Source organism: Magallana gigas, chromosome 6 (genome assembly GCF_963853765.1).
Source record: "Magallana gigas chromosome 6, xbMagGiga1.1, whole genome shotgun sequence".
In the NCBI taxonomy this organism is placed as follows: domain Eukaryota; kingdom Metazoa; phylum Mollusca; class Bivalvia; order Ostreida; family Ostreidae; genus Magallana; species Magallana gigas.
In genome coordinates, this window is record NC_088858.1 from 10,676,435 (window position 1) to 10,692,340 (window position 15,906).

Consider the following 15,906-nt stretch of genomic DNA (forward strand, 5'->3'; position numbering starts at 1 on the left):
TCACTGCATAATATAAGGGTGTTTTGTTATTCTTTTTTTGTAGACAGCATTCCACAGTGGGGTGGTGTTGTGATGGTTTCTACAGTCTGGATCTGCACCAGCGTTCACCAACTTGCAGACCATTTTTAAATTGCTGTTGAATGTGGCATACAGCAGTGGCGTGTCGTCATCTTTGTCGACATTGTTAACATTACATCCTAGAGGTAGCAACATGTTGATAACTTCAAGATGGTTTCCATGGGCAGCCAAGGACAGTGGAGTGTTGCCATCGTTAGTTCGTGTGTCATGCTCCATTCCTGTTTTGAGCAACAGATCAACAATATCTGTATAGCCATTCCATGCGGCTATATGCAAGGCAGTTTGACCTTGCGCATTTCTACAGTCTGGGTTGGCACCAGCATTAACTAACTTGGAGACCATTTTTAAGTTGCGGTTGAGTGTAGCATACAATAGAGGGGTGTTGCCATCCTTGTCCATGTTGTTAACATTACATCCTCGAGGGAGCAATTTGTTAATAACTTCAAGTTGGTTTCTTTGGGCAGCCAAGGACAATGGAGTTTTACCATCATTAGTCCTCGTATCATAATCTAGTCTTATTCTCGGCAGCAGATTAACAAAACCGATATGACCATACCATGCTGCTACATGTAAGGCATTGTAACCTTGCGCATTCTTAGATGTTACCTCTGCCCCATGTTTGATTAGTTTCTGCGCCACGTCAAAGGCACCTGCAATGCTTGAGAGTACAATGGGTGGGTTACCGTCATCTCCTGCCACGTTGGGGTCTGCTCCATTTTCAACCAAATAACACACCATTTCTGTGTCCCCTGCCATGAGTCGGTGCAAGGCAAATGACAGGGCGGTTTGATTCCTTTTATTTTTTATGTTGAGGTTTGCCCCTTTATTGATAAGTGGTTGGACATACTCCATACCATGAATGACTCCCATCATTAAAGCAGTGTTTCCCTTCTCATCCTGGACATCGCATTTTGCTCCTGCCTCCAAAAGAGACTCAAATGCCTCGTGGAAAGAAATACGAACGGCGTGAAGAAGGGGGGATTCTCCATCGGTGTTTCTTTTGTTTATATTCAAACATTTTACAGTTAAAAGTTTATGAATGACATCCATGTACCGTAAATCAATTGCTACATGAAGTGGAGTGAATTTTTCAGGATAAACAGGAATGTTAACATTAACACCTAAGCTTAGTAAGTAGTATATGATATCTAACTGTCGAGTCTTCACTGCATAATATAAGGGTGTTTTGTTATTCTTTGTCTTGGCATTGATATCACAACTGTATTTTTTCAGTAAATTCAAAATTTTAATGTGTCCAAACCATGCACCAGGCTTATAGAGGCGGTGATTTTGTAGAAATGGTTTACGTCATTTTCCCAACAGGTGCAGTATCCCCTGGTAATATTTCCTAGCACGATCTTCAGACCTTCCTCAATGACATTTTTCTGCTTTAGTGGATGATTCTCCAAAACGTTTGAACAATCACACCTCTTGGTTGTACCTAAAAGTGAATTTCCTACATCAGTTTTATGGTTAAATATAATCTCTATAATGCCTAAAATAGCATTCCAATTGTATTTTTAAACAAGAAAATACTTCTTAGCTACTGCACATATACATACCCACAATAATGTGTTCATTCAGCAGGTCTCTATATTTTTGGAACGATAATTCAATATCATCTTCTCCCCTGACTACTTTTTCATATAAATCCGCCTGGATCTTTCTTTTTTCTGCAATTTCAGGAAAATTAAAAAAACAACAACCTGGCACTGCATAAGCTACAGGGTAGTCAATACAGTTACATGCATTCAATTACCAGTATTGACTAGTATTCATGAGCATCAATTATATTAGAAGATACGTTTTGAAAGATTTTTGTTACAATATTGTATTTTAATAAATGATTTCACAAAAGTCTCTGATTTTTTAATCTAAGAAGACCCAGACCCTGAACCTAAAAAATGCAAAGGATGCCCTAAAAAAACGATGCCCCAATGGGGCAAAAACTAAACAAGAGGCCCTGGGGCCACATCGCTCACCTGACCAACAATTGCCTTAATTCTGATCAAATTAGCATTACAGTATCAAAATATCTTGACAACTTGACAAGTACAGTAGATCTTGCTAAAATAATTGAAAATCTGCCAATTTTTATCCACCTCTTTTTATTTTGGTAAATACCAAGTCCCTTTTGTTGTTGTACCTGTAAGAAGATTTTTCTCTTTTCCTATATACCCCTCCCCCCATTTCGTGGCCCCACTTTTCTCTAAGGAATCATGGTTTCATCAAACTTAAATCTGCCCACGGGGCCATAAAACTTAAACGAGCTCATTTTTGATCTCAGTCTCACTTTTCCACTATATGTTCCTTTTGTAAAAGTGAGACTTAGATCATAAGTAAGCTCGTCTAAGTTTTATGGCCCCAGGGCCAGCATAACCTGTGCTTTCACTGAGTTTTGGACCGAAAACTTTCCCAGAATATTTCTAAAGATTTTCTTTATATATTCCTATGTAAAAATTCAAACCGCCATAACGGCCCCGCCCTACCCCCAGGGACTGTGATTTTGCAAACTTGAATTTACACTACCCGAGGATGCCTCTACCCAAGTTTAAGCTTTTCTGGCAAATGGTCTTTAAAAGGAAGATTTTTAAAGATTTTCTCTATATATTCCTATGTAAAAATTCATCCCCCATTGTGGCCTCACCCTACCCCTGGACTATTATTTAAATAAACTTGAATCTATACGATCTGGGGATGCTTCCACTCAAGTTTGGGCTTTCCTGGCCTAATAGTTTTGAGAAGATTTTTAAAGATTTTCTCTATATATAAAAATTTATCCCCCATTGTGGCCCCGCCCTACCCCAAGGGACTATGATTTGAACAAACTTGAATCTACATTATGTAATGATGGTTACATGCCAATTTGAGCTTTCTTGGCCAAATAGTTTTTAAAAGAAATTTTTTAAAAAGATTTTCTCTATATATTCCTGTATAAAAATATATCTCCCAATTGTGGCCCCACCCTACCCCCGGGGACCATGATTTGAATAAACTTTAATTTACACTATCTGAGGATGCTTCCACTCAAATTTGAGCTTTCCTGGCCTAATAGTTTTTGAGAAGAAGATTTTTAAAGATTTTCTCTATATATTCCTATGTAAAACTTGATCCCCCTATTGTGGCCCCACCCTGCCCCCCGGGGACCATGATTTGAACAAACTTGAATCTACACTATCTGAGAATGCTCCCATTTGAATTTGAGCTTTACTGGCCTAATAGTTTTCGAGAAGAAGATTTTTATAGATTTTCTCTATATATTCCTATGTAAAACTTGATCCCCCATTGTGGCCCCACCATACCACCAGGGACCATCATTTGAACAAACTTGAATTTTCACTACCTGGGGATTCTTCAACTTAAATTTGAGCTTTTCTGGCCGAATAGTTTTTGAGAAGAAGATTTTTAAAGATTTTCTCTATATATTTCTTATAAACTTGATCCCCCAATTGTGGCCCCACCCTACCCCAGGGGACCAAGATTTGAACAAACTTGAATCTACACTTTCTGAGAATGCTCCCATTTTAATTTGAGCTTTTCTGGCCTGATAGTTTTTGAGAAGAAGATTTTTATAGATTTTCTCTATATATTCCTATGTAAAACTTGATCCCCCTCTTGTAGCCCCTCCCTACCCCCGGGGACCATCATTTGAACAAACTTGAATTTTCACTACCTGAGGATGTTTCCACACAAGTTTAGGCTTTTCAGGCCGAATAGTTTTTGAGAAGAAGATTTTTGAAAAATACCAACAAATTTTCAATAATTCTCAATTATGTCCCCTTTAAAGACGGTGTGGACCTTCATTTGAACAAACTTGAATCCCCTTTACCTAGTGGTGCTTTGTGCCAAATTTGGTTGAAATCTGCCCAGTGGTTCTTGAAAAGAAGATCAAAATGTGAAAAGTTTACGACAACGACGACGACGACGACAACGGAAGAGTGTGATCAGAAAAGCTCACTTGAGCCTTTGGCTCAGGTGAGCTAAAAACCATGGGAACTTCCATCAAGCAGTCACACTGTCACACAACACACTGTCGCGCTAACACAACTTAACAAAAGAACCCGTAGTGCTAACACAAATTACACAATACTGTCACGCTAACACAACTCAACGCAATACACTGTCACGCTATCACAACTCACAATACACTGTCACGCTAACACAACTCACAATACACTGTCACGCTTATACAACTCAACGCAATTAACTGTCACGCTAACACGACTCACAATGCACTGTCCCGCTAACACAACTCACAATACACTGTCACGCTAACACAACTCACAATACACTGTCCCGCTAACACAACTTACAATACACTGCCACGCTAACACGGCTCAACACAATTCACTGTCACGCTAACACGACTCACAATACACTGTCACGCTAGCTAAGACAACTCAACACAATACACTGTCACGCTAACACAACTCACAACTCACTGTCACACTAACACGACTCAACGCAATTAACTGTCACGCTAACACGACTCACAATGCACTGTCACGCTAACACAACTCAACACAATACACTGTCACGCTATCACAACTCACAATACACTGTCACGCTAACACAACTCACAATACACTGTCACGCTAACACAACTTACAATACACTGCCACGCTAACACGGCTCAACACAATTCACTGTCACGCTAAAACGACTCACAATACACTGTCACGCTATCTAAGACAACTCAACACAATACACTGTCACGCTAACACGGCTTAACACAATTCACTGTCACATTAACACGACTCACAATGCACTGTCACGCTAACACAACTCAACACAATACACTGTCACGCTAACACAACTCACGATACACTGTTACGCTAACACAACTCAACACAATTCACTGTCACGCTAACAAAACTCACAATACACATACATAGTAATTGTCTTTCTCCGAGGCATTTTGCCTTTCCCTTTCGCAAAGTTGGGTGCAATCTTCACATCCATACAGTACACATAGGGTTGAAAATGTGCAGTGACCTTAAACATGTTTTAATCAAAGAACAAGGTCAAAACACCACTTTGTGTAAAATCCTTGTCCGCAGCATATTATCTACAGTTGTGCTTTTTAAAACTCCATCCAAAGAGAGTCTGTGGGTAGTGGTGGTTTAGTGACCTTGAACCAATTATTTTGTGGATAAAGCGTCGAAGTCAAATTACCTCTCTGTAAAAAAGTCCTGGTCCGAATCATGTTTTCTGGTCGGTTCTTTTGGGTCTGTCTGCTTAAACTTCATCCATACAGTGCATGTTTAGAGGGTGTGCAGTGACCACGGACCAGTTTTCGAACAATCTATCGGTATATAAGGAAAGAGAAAAAATGCAAATAACTCAGTATACTTTTTTCCTTCACTCTGAGGGAAAATTTTCCGTGGTACATGTAATAAGCGGATAGCGTGTATGGGTCATTCTAAAAAAGGTGGATTTTCTCAAAGTAATTACAACCAGAATGAATTTTTCATATTTTGAATTAGGCATATCAAGTTGTTTGATTGCTAAGATTTGCCGTCGGTACATCAAAGAAAAGTGTCTTTTGTGTAACGCATAAGAAATAGTCATAAATTCCGTAAATTTAATTGTTCGTGCATTTTGATGTGGTTTTTTTTTAAGGTTAAATGTCCTTGTGTTTTTCTTGAATGCATAAAACAAGAATTCAATGGTTTGTTTTTATTTCATATTTGGCAAGTAAATGAGAAACATGCATCTGTCTTTTGACATTGTTTTGCACACTGAAAACTTTCCTTTCCATTTACTGTCTGAATTTCTTTTCTGGAGACGCTTGTTTGTCACATGGTCACCCCTGCGAATGTGTTCGGAATGTTTTCTTAATCGTTGCTAAGTAAGTAATAAATCCAGAGGTGCTCGAATGAAAGTTCACGAGACTTCACCGAGATTTGTTCAGTTCCTGTGAAATTTCGAGCGGAGGTATAAGTGTTCGGATAATATTCTCAAAATACGTAAGTACTGGTCGTTTTTCATATCATATCCTACTTTGATTTATGTTAAACGGGAAAAGCTTTCAAGATGTATGTCTTATTTCACCATCTACCAGTTATTTATATTAAACGATAATATTCAGAACAGAGTTATCGTTCGTGTTCAACCACGTGTAGAGTGGTTGAAAATATAAACATTGGGTTGCTTAATAAAATCATAGCCATATTTGATGTTTGTGTGCAATACCATGTTTTAAGAAAAATAATGGGTGTCTGTTTTGCATTAAAACTTAGTATATCGAGCCATTTTCAAGGAACATTCTGCATAAAATGTTATAGTCTGTTTCACTATTGATGTTATTACCAGGTCAGGCGCGGATCGAAAATTAATCCTCAGGAGGGATCTCTTTTAAGCATGTTAGTTGTTGCAACAGCAGACAAAAACTAATTTTTGTATAGTCACATTTATTTCTAGAACACATTTTATTCACTAATTAAAGAAGATAAAGTTTAAGATCAATAAACCTCTAGATTTTCTATTTGACTACAAGAACCTAGATCTTCTGTGAAATAGACTTTATACACGAGGTACGATTTTTACTGCGAAACTGAAAGGGTCAAATAAAACCACGTGCTCTAAAATTTGAATGACAATAACATTCGCAGGGGTGTGGTAAATAAACCTTAAGTGAAAAATTTCAATATTGTTTTGAAAATCTTTGATAAAAAAAAAAAGATGCTACACTATGGAAAATTATGTTAGTCAAAATGTTATACCAAGGACAACCTTTATTAAATTACAGAAAAGTCAGATTTCAAAATGTAGGTAACGGCAAGTTTCACAGTTGTAACTTATGGGTGCATATATTGACAAGTAAATACTGTTGATAATGTGATTAATAGTGCTCCAAAGTCAAATTATTTCCACAATTTAGTTCCAATATGTTTCACCAAGAATGCTTACGGTGCACCATGGACTATAATAGAAATCTAAGTTTTAATATTTTAATTTTGTTTTGACAGCTTGAATGTATTTTAAATGGATTCGAAATGACCAAATGCACATTTCAGCAGATACATTATACAAGTAACTGTTATTCTCTACAAGTTCAGGCTTAAAATTTAAGTTTGTTATAAAAAAGACACAACATGTTATACCATGGACACCATTCTATCTATAGCTAGTTGGTGAATACTTTTAGCATTTTATTATACTTTCTGTTTGGAAACATTGCATAATCTTCATGGTTGAGAAATAATCTAGTTCTACAGCACACAAACGCATTGACTTTTTATAGCAGCATAAACTTAATATAAATATTGTGTTACATCATGATATATTTTCTTTAATGATTTCATGATTTTCATCATGTTTCCTCAAAAATAAATTATGCAAATTGTAGTCTTTAGGAGATAAAATGATGGTCTATGGTGTAACTTTTTTTTCTTGCTACACCCTGGACTGATATCCAAATTGACTCTTCCCTGCTAAGTGATTACTGCTCCCTCAGAGTTAAAGAGCAAATGTTTCATCTGTTACAACAACGTATTGCAATAGTTTGTCTTCCACATTTCTTTTTTTTCTTTTTTTTCTATGGTAATTTATGCGGGTATGAAAGTAGCAACATTCCAGAAAAAAAAATTATTTTTTATTTTTTGGTACCTTCATAGCCCGCATGAATCGTCAAAGAAAAGCATTTTAACATTAAATTGCGAGACTGGTAGTTGGTTTCCCGCGACGAACAGAGCTATCTCTTACTTAATTAAAAAAAAACGAGACTTAACCCCCCCCCCCCCCCCATCTCCAGAGTTTAAAGTTTTGAGTAGATCTCAAAATAGCATGATTAAAGCATGAATTTTGTAGAGCATGGGAGTTCGGACCTATATCAGGTTTAATATTTAATGTGAGCATAGTTGTTTCCCCTCACAGAGTCCCGAATCAACTTAAGGTGATGTAGATATTAACATAATTGATTTGAACATATTTTATTGTGTAATTACACAAGAGGATTGGAAACAAGTTCTTACAACTTACGTGTTCCTCATAATTTTAAAATAATTTTTAGCATTGTTTCTCTAAATACATTTAAATCAATTTTGAGTTTTATGATGGACCAACAGACACATCCAGTGTCTGTTTGATTTTCAGTCACATTTTCTTACTCTCAGAGATTAATTTATTGAATTTCTCGTATATCTATTATCAAATCAGTTCATTCTGAATTCGCGATAATCTTTAAAATATTTTTTAACATTAATTTTTACTTTAAACACTATGCCGTATAGTTATGCCTGTGCCAAGTGGCATTTTTGCACCCGCTTAAGCTGCATTATCGCAAAATTTAAATATACATGTACCATATGATAGACCATTGCTTGAAGAGTTTATAGACACTTTTGTTAAAAATGTATCTTACCTGTCAGGTGAGATATTTACTTTTAAAAAATAGATTCCAACTGGGAAATAATTTTTCCTATAGTATATTTGGCATTCTCTGAATTAAAGAACTTCCTATATATGCATGAATTTATATGCCGATAGAATCTGAATAAAACTCCCATAGGATTTTAAAATCCATTAGCTTTAAGGAAAACTACCTGTCTAAATCAAATTCCTGCTGAAAATATTCTCCTACAAGAAAAATAATTCCTATAGGAATTTTTTTTTTTTAGAAAATCCTATAGGATTTTCCATATTTCTTTCAGGGAAATTATTTCTCCCATGGGATTTATTTTTTCCTATGGGATGTTAAATTTTGAAGGTAAATATCTTACCTGACAGGTGAACAACGCTTAAAATCAAAGTGTTTAAAACATATACTCTTTAGATAATGGTCTATCATGTAGTAAATATACATATTGATTTTTTAGGATTTACGCGGGTGCAAAAATGTCACCTTGGCATTGGCATAATTATCCGGCATAGTGTTTTTAATTAAATTTGATAATACTTCTTTTTCTGCAATTTTCCACTTTGCAATTTTTATACAAATTCTTATTGCTACCTTTGACTGAAATAAACTTTAATTCACTTTAATAAAATGTAAACTCTTACTGGTGCGTTGATCATTGTTCAGAAATTCCCTTACCTGGGTTGAAACTAACAAGGCCTCGAGCCTATTCAGTCGTAAGGGTAACTGCGTCTGTCACTGCTTCAGGCTACAGCTACACAAAATGGATCGTAAAAGTATCTCCTCTTAAAAAATGATTTCATTGAAATATGGATTGTAATTGTTCCAAAACACCATTTTACGAAATGTTTAAACCGTTATTGTTGTAAGTTTTTTCTATATATAGACTCTTACCGCACATGCATGAAGAAATCGTGTGCATTTCATTTGTGAGGAAATTCTACGTGACAATATTCATTCGATTGCATGCTTTTCGTATCATTTAATATTTATTCATTTGATGAGATATCAGCGCTTCTGATTGGTCGAAAAATTTCTTTGATACCTGCATCAATAAAATTTTTTAGCCGGATCTACTTTTCTCAACTGTTCTGATCTAACACTATTTATAGAACGGGAATTTCCAAGATAAACACTGTCAAGAAAATGTAAAGTTGTGTCTGTTTTATTGTCAGCAAACAAAATGCAACCTTGTGAATATAAAAAATTGAAAGTTTAACCTTCAAAAATAAACAAAACACATTATTTGATTCACGAAATAGAAAATTAAGCGTCTTCTCACGATTTCGTCTGCTTGAGATCAATCAACATTTACAGCGAGGCTGGCTGTTCCTTTTCCAGGAATATTATAACAAACATATAGGCCTATACACTTTCACGGTAACACTGCTGTTCAAATTTGGTAACGATAATTTTAAAATTTACACACGTACATGATCGGTCATCAGAATAAGCGTCGTAAAGAAAAGCTATGAGTGATGCATCAACTCCTTCTGCGCATTCCAAGCGGCTGATATACCATTTTAGTACATCACTGGCTATCTAGTTACCACAACGTTTACAAAAGTCGCTTATACATACTATTCTCTGTCGACATATCAGCTATTTTCATCCACGATCGCCTTTCCTTGGATGGTTATGTCCAGTTGCATATTCCAGCGATCTCGCATGAAAACTAGTTTTATTACGAGTTTTTCTGCACAGTGAATAATATCACAAGCTATCGCATGTATTTTCCCTTCGTTTTCAATTCAGCCGGTTCAGATTTTAACTCACTATTTGTGTTTAATCCTTTAATTCAGCTCAATAGCTCTGCATCAGCTGAGGCGCATCCATTTTGAATATTGTTGCTGTTGTTGTTTTGTATTCATACGCACCGCTTCATTTACATTATTTACATTTTTGATCAATGACGCATCACATTTTTTTTATTTGAAAATGTTTTATTAAATGATAAGAAATGAAGATAATAATTTTTCTATTGATCGACGTATCAAAGAAAAAATTGACCGGAAAACTTTTTCATCAATGCGCTACGCGCATTGATGAAGTTTTCCGGTCAATTTTTTCTTTGATACGTCGATCAATAGAAAAATTATTATCTTCATTTCTTAAGTAATTAATTGCTGTGATTACGTCAAAACTTATTCATGAGATGTGTTAGGACAATGCATGTATTTTTTTTTTTCTCATTTAAATTCACAATAAATGTCTCACTATTAAACCACAAGATAAATTAGATGCAAAGCATTCAATTTTAAAACCACTTCAAAATCACGTGACTTTACGAACACACACACACACTCTCTCTCTCTCTCTCTCTCTCTCTCTCTCTCTCTCTCTCTCTCTCTGAAAATTAATAGACTGATTATCCCTATTGACTTTTGTATGCTTTCATTTTCATGTTTTGATGTACGATACATGTATAACGTCTTAATCATTATCAAACTAAGAAATTCAGGACACAATTGTCTGTACACTGCATAGCAAAATGTTTATTATGAGTACGCAAGTGGGTTAAAATTAAGACATGCAACTTTCATAAAACATTTTTTTAAACAAAAAAATCCCGCATATAGTTATGGCCTGTTAAACGTTGCAATATTCGATATTTTCCATTTGTATCGCATAATTTTCAATTGTATTGTATAATTTTCCATTTGTATTGTATGATTTTCATTTGTATTGTATAATTTTCCATTTGTATTGTATTAATGTCTATAGAATTATCAAACATTACAATATTTAACAAAACAATAGCCTTTAAAAGTATTTGGAGAGGTAAACATTGTAAACCCCCCAGCGGGATTCGAACTCATTACTTACAGATTCGTAGTATAACCTCTAAACCACTACGCTACGCTGATATGTGGAAAAATTGGGAAAGAAACGACTTATATAATTACATTTGGTTTATTCATTTCGATAAACAAAACCTCACAACATGGAAGTGTCCCATACCATCTTAATTGTACCAGGGTATTGTATTTATAGTATAAGAGTTATACTCTCAATACTAGCCACACACGTCTAAAAGGCGGGAGGCATGTAGCAAGAAAGACCACATTTTTCTGTGTTTTTATGTATGTATTTTACGGCAATGTTCAAATGCTGATTAAAACCACGACGTCAGTTTTTAATTTATAGCCATATTATTATTATTTCCTGTTATTACTAACCATTAGGTAATCACATTTCCTCCAGACTACAAGAGTTAAATAAGGTAATTATGTTAACCAAATAATATCATTTTAAATGAATATGAATAAAAGCGAGCTCTGATTTAAAAAAAAAAATTGGCCTAAGGAAAGATAGATTTTGTAAATATGGTAGTCATGCATCATATGTAATACTGGCGTTTGTCATTCACGATGTCCTTACTTTTGTCTGTTTTAAATATCGAGACAATTTTCAAAGTTTATGAAAATTTCTCGCTATTTCAAATTATTCCGATTCCAAAATTATTTTTATGCAACAATTTACATAATGATAGTATATAACGTACGTTATCCCCATTATTTAGTAGTCTTGCGGCAGAAGTTACATTTCTCTATAACCCTGTACTCCTAATCCCCGTAAACCCGTAAAATTATAATATTCATCCGTACCATGCTGAGTAAATACTTTGTTGTAAATGGGGTGAGTACTTTAGAAGCGGTAAGAAAGGGGTCAAGCGACATTTTAACCATGTTAACACATCGAAAATTGTCTTTTCACGTCGGGCTTGGAAATCAGCGGAAAGAGTTATGGCGGGTAATCCAAACTTTGTGATGTAAGGGACGTAAAATTATCTGTTATATTGTATATATATGTCTCTGGTGTTGTGCTCAAAAGATGTAATTATTCCAAATAGATTTAAAATAAGTAAAATTATTCTCGTATTCACATGTACATTTTAATTTAGTCTTGATAATTTTAATTAACGTTATGGGCACATGATGGATTGTGATAAAAGTTGTCATCCTCTGCTGAAATTTATTTTCCTGGAGATGGCGTGTCTTTGCTTCATAAAATTTAAGGTTCCATAATTAATACCCCTTTTTCTGTACGAAAAATACATGTGAATGTACTTCAATCATTCATGTGAAATCTGTCGCAGGCATACGAGTTCGCAGTTAGGATGGTAATCAGGTTATAGAACATGCATGTGTTTCTAAAACAGCATTCTCCACGTTGAGCATGTTAAAAAAAGTCAAAACATGTCAGAGTGATTCAATAGGGAATAAAGAGTATTATATGAAATAATGCTACCTTAAACCAGGGACGTATATATACCGGGTATAGCTTTAAACTAAGTTACAATTAATTTGTTCCAATCCCATCTTAAATCGCATTATAAATAGTTCAAGCAGGGACATATACTTGTCAATTTATACAAACATATGTTAGTTTTTACCTGTTGACAAATATCCCATATTATAAGGACATCCCATATATCCCAATTCTCAATTCAAACATAGCAAATTGATGTTGAGTTTTTTAAAGAGGTTGGGGGGGGGGGATGTCAACGAGTCTGGTGGATGACAATAAGTAAAATTCTAATGACTTTAAGGTTGTGTTATATTGTATTTTCTTCTTGGTTTGATATTTAAGTGGATTATCTAGTAGTTTAATTGGCGCACATTTAATACTGAGCATTGCAATGTCATTGAGATTGTGTGTGAGGACCCTGTTAACGAAATACTTATGTATTAAAAATGTTTTAGTATTGAAATCCATTACCCCCTTATCCCCCAACTCTTAAAGATTATATATCATCCAACCAAAATACTCCTACTGTGATGCTCTCCTCTGTTTTTAAGCTCACTTAACTGCTTAAGCTGAAAGCTCAAGAAAGATTTTTTTTTAGGAGAGGAACTTGTAAGTTGCAAGAACATGTTTCCAATCCTTTTGTGTTATTTACACAATAAAATATGTTCAAATCAAAGATTTTTTGATCAGCTTTTGTCCAAAGTCAGTCTGTCTGTCTGTAAACTTTTGACATTTTTGACTTGATCTTCTCCAAAACCACAGAGCCAATTTCAACCAAACTTATCAGAAAGAATTATTGGGTAAAGGGAATTCAAGTTTGTTAAAATGAAGGGCCGCATCTTCTCTTAAGGGGATATAATTAAAGATTAATGAAAATTTGTTGGTATTTAAAAAAAAAATCTTTTCAAAAACAATCAGCAAAAAAAGTTGAAAGTTTTATGGAAGCACCCCCAGGTAGTGTAGATTCAAGTTTGTACAAATTATGATCACCGGGGATAGGGTTTGGCCACAATGGCCAGGGTGGGGTGGGGGTTGAATTTTTACATAGAAATGTATAGAGGAAAATCTCTACAAATCTTCTTCCCAAAACTAATTGTCCAGGAAAGCTTTAATGTTTTTGCCTTAGGTAAGGAATTAAAGCTTGTTCATATCATGATAGAGTAGAATGGGGCCACAATTTGGGGGGGGGGGGTGTCAAAATTTTAAATAGGAATATATGGAGAAAAATCTTCAAGAATCTCCTTCTCATAAACCAATTGGCCAGAAAGTCTGTAACTTTTATGGAAGTAACCTTTATAGGTATGATACAAGAATGATACAGGAGATTATAAAAATATCTGTTTCTCAAAAACCAATTGGTAAATAAATTTGTATCTTTTGGGGAAGCATCCGTAGGTAGTTCAGATTCAAGTTTGGTCAAATCATGATCCTTTGGGGGGGGGGGGGGGGATGGGGCCATAATAGGGCTAAAGGGGGGGGGGGGTCAGGTTTTCACACAGGAAAAAAAAATAATCATTAACAAAAACTCAAATGTTATAATCTATGATATTACTTATATTCAAGCATCTTTGTGATTCTTAATTGTTTAGACTGTGGCCCTGGACAATTATTGGACCACACAAGGGGTTCAAAGTTTTATGTAGGTCTATATTTGTATAAACAGCTGATTAAGATTTTCTTGAGAACTGTAATGCCCAGTATGTGATATGACAATGAAATCATCCAGTAAAAAGAGGGCTAAATTTTTAACATAAGAATATCTGAAGAAAATTTTGAAAATCTTTTTATTCATGATCTATTGTAATACATTGTCCAGATATTTTGTATATGACTTCATTAAGCTGGTTTTACTATGGCTATTGCTGCTCAGGTGAGTGGTTTGGCCCATGGGCCTTTTGTTGTATCTCATGCTGGTGATGGGGGGCGGGGGGAGTTAATGAAGTATTTTCAATTTATATCTGCAGAAAAGGATCCATCGCATGAGTTTTAGTAGAATATATGCGTCTACTTCTGAGTAAACTGAGAGGAATTTATCCTCATTTGTCTGTTTCTATTTTTCCAGTTTGAAATCTACTGAATTAAAAATTTTGTAATATTTTTCATAAAGAGCTTATATTCTTACTAGTATTTACCGGTATATTTTAAAGTTAAATTTTCTTTTAGATTTTATTTTGATATAAAGAGCTAACAGTAGCATATGATGTGTAAAATTAGATAATATGAAATGCTTAAGAAAGCACATAGTACAACATGCATTACAGAATGCATTCTGTGGGGTAGGTATCATCTACACACAGGTGATTATATACTGGGTGGTAAATAGACATTGATTGGTCTGGTTGTTGCCCACCGATTTTCGGCAGGTTCATGCATTCCATTTCATTAGAAACAAAACTATGTCTGTACAGATAGAGCAAAGTCCGGCCATGGGTGGGTATAAAATGATCATTTGGGCTGCTTGTGATGAAATGTCCGTCATCCGACACATGGAAAATTTTGGAATTCTGTATTTGCTTCGGAAATCGGGAGAAATATAGCTTCAAAAATTTGTTATCAGAAGTGAGGGTTGTTGGGAGGAAGTCACTGGCTTGTTTTTATACTTGTGAGTATATATTCCCTGATTATCTATCATTCTAGCTGTGATTTAATACAGGAACACTTGAATTTTGATATGTCAAATAGGTACAGTTATACATACATGTATATATAATTGTCAGATTCAGTATTGATTTAGGCACTCTATAATGAATGATTTAAAAGTTTTGTCAGCATTCTGTAACAAAAGAAAAACTGGTTTCCATCTTATTAAACAAAAAGATATGTGCACAGATCCAGAAAATTTCTCTTTGGGGGTGGGGGTTGAGGGTGTATGTTGAGTAGTAATTTTGTTGCTGATTTGAGATTCCTTAAATATGATGTATTTTTGGTAGAATATTAAAATATATTGTTCAAGTAATAACAGTACTGTCTGTGAAATTAATTTGTAATTCAAGCAATGTATTGAAAAAGCAATTTGACTGGTCTTGAATTCCTCAGAATTTCAAGCTAGGAGAAAGCTGAGATTTGTCATGTTTGAATTTAAAATATTCAAAGCTGTAAACATTTTTTTACATAATAAGTCTGTAAAACTGCATAATTTCTTATCTTTGCATATGCACACAAGTCTATACACTGTGAATATATATTTAAATCTGTCTATTCATCAGGCAAACCAGATC

General features: G+C 34.9%; 2 protein-coding genes across 4 annotated transcripts in view; one reads left to right on the plus strand and one right to left on the minus strand.

The window, feature by feature from the left end:
- LOC105336773 (serine/threonine-protein phosphatase 6 regulatory ankyrin repeat subunit A) overlaps positions 1-15,906 on the minus strand; it is a 16,867-nt gene continuing 961 nt past the window's right edge. The window contains exons 1-4 of one of the 3 annotated variants that reach the window (XM_011441214.4): positions 9,116-9,401; positions 5,254-5,383; positions 1,641-1,751; positions 1-1,519 (exon numbers count right to left, since the gene is read on the minus strand). In XM_011441214.4, the coding sequence (XP_011439516.3) occupies positions 1-1,128 (1,128 nt within the window). In that variant the 5' untranslated portion in view covers positions 1,129-1,519; positions 1,641-1,751; positions 5,254-5,383; positions 9,116-9,401. Of the gene's footprint in view, positions 1,520-1,640; positions 1,752-5,253; positions 5,384-9,115; positions 9,402-15,906 lie in introns of those variants that run through there. The other 2 variants (XM_066087653.1, XM_066087654.1) reach the window with 2 other exon arrangements.
- Positions 15,092-15,906, plus strand: part of LOC105336774 (long-chain-fatty-acid--CoA ligase ACSBG2) — a 25,446-nt gene continuing 24,631 nt past the window's right edge. Inside the window, exon 1 of the mRNA XM_066087649.1 lies at positions 15,092-15,290. The gene's annotated coding sequence lies outside the window, so the exon portion shown is untranslated. The remainder of the gene's footprint in view (positions 15,291-15,906) is intronic.